Source organism: Penaeus japonicus, unplaced genomic scaffold (assembly GCF_977035675.1).
Source record: "Penaeus japonicus unplaced genomic scaffold, GWHDUDI00000001_assembly GWHDUDI00000040, whole genome shotgun sequence".
NCBI classification, from domain to species: Eukaryota; Metazoa; Arthropoda; class Malacostraca; order Decapoda; family Penaeidae; genus Penaeus; species Penaeus japonicus.
The window spans coordinates 21,999,513-22,004,512 of record NW_028234442.1 but is presented as its reverse complement, the minus strand read 5'-3'; the positions used below and the strand labels follow the sequence as shown (position 1 = coordinate 22,004,512).

At 37.6% G+C, this 5,000-nt stretch overlaps 1 protein-coding gene across 4 annotated transcripts in view; it reads left to right on the top strand.

The window, feature by feature from the left end:
• LOC122246843 (uncharacterized) overlaps positions 1-5,000 on the top strand; it is a 33,137-nt gene that overhangs the window by 27,392 nt on the left and 745 nt on the right. For all 4 annotated transcript variants that reach the window (XM_086534020.1, XM_086534019.1, XM_086534018.1 and 1 more), the window contains 3 exons: positions 68-128; positions 894-1,018; positions 4,407-5,000. The exon at positions 4,407-5,000 is cut by the window's right edge and continues 745 nt beyond it. In XM_086534020.1, the coding sequence (XP_086390146.1) occupies positions 68-128; positions 894-1,018; positions 4,407-4,565 (345 nt within the window). In that variant the 3' untranslated portion in view covers positions 4,566-5,000. The remainder of the gene's footprint in view (positions 1-67; positions 129-893; positions 1,019-4,406) is intronic.

The window sequence follows — 5,000 nt, the reverse complement described above, 5'->3', positions numbered from 1 at the left end:
AGTGTTCATTACCATGAATGTGTATATCATGTGCTTATGAATCATGTGATTTGACATATATCCGCAGGTTTATAATGATTTTATTCGGAGCAAATGGGATACCATGGAAACCCAAGAAGAGAAACTCGGTAAGTTTATAATCTCTTTCGTAGTCAAATTTGTAATATTTATCTATGCCTTTATTTTTACTGTTCTTATTCCTATTACATCATCTGTGTCCATTCTGTTACAAGTTGACTGTTCTTATTATTAGTAAGATAAATGTGATCTAGTCTTGTCCAGGGTTGAAGGAAATTAAGATACTACTTACGTGTTTGTGAGAAAAGTATTGCTGGATACTTTTCTTCAACGCATTTATATATTGACATGTAATATGTCAGGTTACAAGGAAGATGACTTAGATTAGAATAAGGGAAGTGGCATGATTAGCTAACATCTAATGATAAATAGTAACTTCATGAGATAAGTAAGATTAGATTGACTGCTGTAAATCCATTCCGTGTACGTCAGTGATATTCTGCATCCCACATGCACCCAAAAAAGGCCATGAAATACACTTGGGCTTGATTTCCCCCTCGTAGGAAGTGCAGTTCCTGTAGAACCTGTTAATAATTTTTATTATACACAAAAAAAAGGTCTATTTAGATTAATTTATTTTTTCTTTCTTTCTTCTTTTTTTTTTCTTTTTTTATCCTTCATATGATTCTTTTTGAATATATGACTATTCACAGTAGCATTGGAAACTACACTCTTAAGGGAAGCCTTATTCCTCAACATTTTCATTTTATTTATGTTTTTTTCTGTCTTTCTTTTTACATGTGTCTTATTAGTCTATGTAGAAGTCCAGTTTGGAAAATAGATCATAACCCTTGTTTTCTCTGTTCATCCTACAGACAAGCTCGATGGTGTGAGGTCTGCCAAGAAGCGTATTGGGACGGGACAGCCCAAGTCTATTGAAGATTGGCTCCAGCTCTCAGAAGACTATGATTCAAAGGTAGCACAACCTGGAAAGAAACGGGTATGTATCAGAGGGAGTTTTTTGTTTTGTTTTTTTCTTTCTTTCTTTCTTTCTTTCTTTTTCTTTCTCTCCTTTCTATTTCCCTTATTTAATGGTTCCAAGCACATGAATGCAGTGAAATGTACACACATATGCACACACACACACGCTTGCATGCACACACTTGTATACACACACTTGCACGCACATACTCGCACGCACACACTCGCACGCACACACTTGCACGCACACACTTGCACACACATACTCGCATGCACACACTCGCACACACACTCTTGCATACATACACACACACTCACACACACACACACACACACACACACGAACACACACACACACACACACACACACACACACACACACACACACACACACACACACAACACACACACACACACACACACCACACACACACACAACACACACACACACACACACACACACACACACACACACACACACACACACACACAACCACACACAACACACACACAACACACACACACCAGACACACACACACACACACACACACACACACACACACACACCACACACACACACACACACACCAAACACACACCACACACACACACACAAAACACACACCACACACACACACACACCATACACCCCCCACACACACACACACACACACACACACCCACCCACACACACACACACACCCACACACACACACACCAACACCCCACACACACACACACACCACACACACACACACACCCACACACACACACACACACACACACACACACACACACACACACACACACACACACACACACACACAACCCACACACACACACACACAACCCACACACACACACACAACCCACACACACACACACAACCCACACACACACACACAACCCACACACACACACACACACACACACACACAACCCACACACACACACACACACACACACACACACACACACACACACACACACACACACACACACACACACACACACACACACACACACACACACACACACACACACACACACACACACACACACACACATACACATACACAATCCCACACTTTCAGAAATCTCTTTCTCCAATCATTTTCTCCCTCCCACCTAACTCTCCTTTGTTCAAAGGGTAATCATGTGCATCATTTCTTGTGATTTTCTTTCTTTCTTTCTTTCTTTAATGTAAGAAGTACTTGGAATTGAAATTTTACAACTTGGGTTCCTCTAAGTTGTATGCAAACAGATGTGGCCATATCATCTTGGTGAAAATCCTATTTAGCAACTGTTCCGTGCTATTCCCTGCCCATCTCCTTCTAAGTCACAAGCATTCACACGTTTTAATTTTAAATAACCTGGTATTTGTTTTCCCGTGTTATTTCCTTCATTTTTCATATTTGACTTTAGAAATCTTATAATATCAATAGATAGATATTAAGCCTAATATAGATTAGTAGTAAAGATAAAGGGGAAAGTCAATTTTTTTTAAGGTTTTGAATACGGGAGAAAGCTGATTCAACAAATATTTCTTTTTATCTTAAAACATTTAGTAGGATGACAATATATTTGATAACATTTTTATGAATCTCACTTGCATAATTTGACACAAGTAGAAAGAGGCTGGAGCTAAATGACGGCACTAAAGCTAGCCAATCATTGCACTGTGAAACTCAAAAAGTGAAACGAAAATTCTTCACTCATTAATGGTAATGAAGTTTTTCATACCACAGGGAGTGCTTATAAAACTTTGGGAAGAAGATATTTGTCTCTTAACCAGTACACACTTGTGGCAGTGGTGCTTTCAGTCCACTTACTGAAGTTCATTTTAGGGATAATCTGTTTGCTAGATGAACAACAGTAGTACATTAATTTCAATAAGATTTTTTATTGAAGTGTATTACTGCGCTACTCTACACATCTTACATAGTAGCAGTTTTGTATTATTATTTCAGAAAAGAAAATTTAAAGAAAGCTGTAGTCATCTTGCAAGCTCTCAGGCAGTTTGTTTTATTACTTTAGTTATTATTCTAGAAAGATGTATACAATAATACCACATGAAGGCAGAGATAAAAAAAAAATCCTTTTTTTCCCCCAACCTTATTGAAAGAGGCAGTCTTTAAATGTTAGATGATTTGTTATCAATGGAAAAGGTAGTAGAATTTAAAATGTTCCTGGACCCTGGTGACATCCTGAGACATTGTGCATTTCCTCACCGAGTTCCGGGAGGGGCAGTTGTGACGTGTTGTAATGTCAGCAATAGATTGCTAGATTGTTCTTAAATATAATCCTTTTACATAATTTCTTAGACTCTGTTACTTTAGTTTAGGTGTTTGAGTGTCATGAAATGAGATATAACGTTAAAATAATGACGTCATAGAAAACTACATGATATTGATGACATCATGGTAATTTCTGCTTCTTGATTGGTTGAATAAAAAGATCTGAGTCAAAAAAAACTATTGTCAAATCAAATGTGGTTGGCCAAGAATTAAAATAAAGTAAAAAATTACTAATGCAATACTACTTCTAATTTGTCAATTACCCGCGATATCACATCATGTCACGTCACGAGGTACATGTACATACTCATGTGTACGTGTATGATTATTCCTATTGTTTTTTTTTTTCGTTTTGGTAAGAAAAAAAGATAAGTATAAAATATGTTTTTTGATGCCCCACTTAGAGATTGCTTCCACTTTCCATTGGTATTTTCACATAGAAGTGAAGAATATAGGCAAAGGTCAATGAAATAAAACTAGAAAGGCATTACAGTAACATGTTTTTCGACTAAAATAACTCCTCTGAACATGGCAATATTTTTAAGTGCTTTTACATTGTAGACACATTCATGAAAACCATAAGAATAGGGTGGGTGAAAAATGCTCTGAGAGGTTCAGGGCAGCCATGCGCAGCGAGAAAACACCCTCGCACGAAGGGTTGCGTGCTTGTTATCTTCCCGGCATAAATGGGAGTTGGCGAAAATACATCCCATCGTGTATGGGTTAAGAGTCATACAAGTTGTTAACAAAACCAATAGCCTCAACCAAATATATCAAATATACAGAACATCAGTTAGTGATGGTGTCTTGATATAAGTCAAGATTATTTTTGTCTATGAACCATGCACTTGGACTGTCAATCCTTCAAAATGTATTTAGCTTGACATCATAATACATCATATATTTTCTTTTTAGTCTTCTTTAGTAAGTGAACTTCTTTTAAATGATGCTATACAAAGTTTCCATTTCACAGCATACATAACTTAAATAGAATTGTATAAGAAACAGAGAACCACAAGAAACAATAGTATTCCATAATGATTTTTTTTTAGCTTCAGCCGGTTGTGCTTGTGCACAGCAACCTCCTAACTGCTATCATAAATCAACAGGTACGCTGGGCTGATGTAGAGGAGAGAAAGAAGCAAACAGCAGCCCGGGAACGTGGCTTTGTCCTGGGCCAGACAGACTGGGGTCGAATGACGGACTTGTCCTTTGGCAACAACGCTCTCGTTCAGATCCGTTACATTGAAGGACGCGAGAACAAGTGAGCACTTAGTATGTGCCTCGCTCAGACAGGTGTACCCTAACGTGCAGCTCTTTCAGAAGTGTTGCACATTATCTCTCAGTGACAGGAGCATTTCCGATGGGTGTTTCCTGCCGTTCACTATTGTTGCAACCTAGTGTTAGAAGTATGCTGTCTGGTTAGTGTGATCAGGTTCCCTTCTGATATCTTTTTATTTTTTTCACAATTTTCTTTTTTAGGTTTGGATTGTACTAGTATGTGAATTAGTATACTTTTACTAATTTCAGTGGTACTGAATTGGTTGTACAAGTATCCTCTACTTAGGTGATGAACATCAGTCATCAATATTAGTTGAAAGCAAAAATATGATTTTAATAATTCAGGAATGATAATACATTGCCATAAAAATGAATTCAAGCAAAAATTTGTAGTTCGCCTGACATGATTGTAATAAAGATTC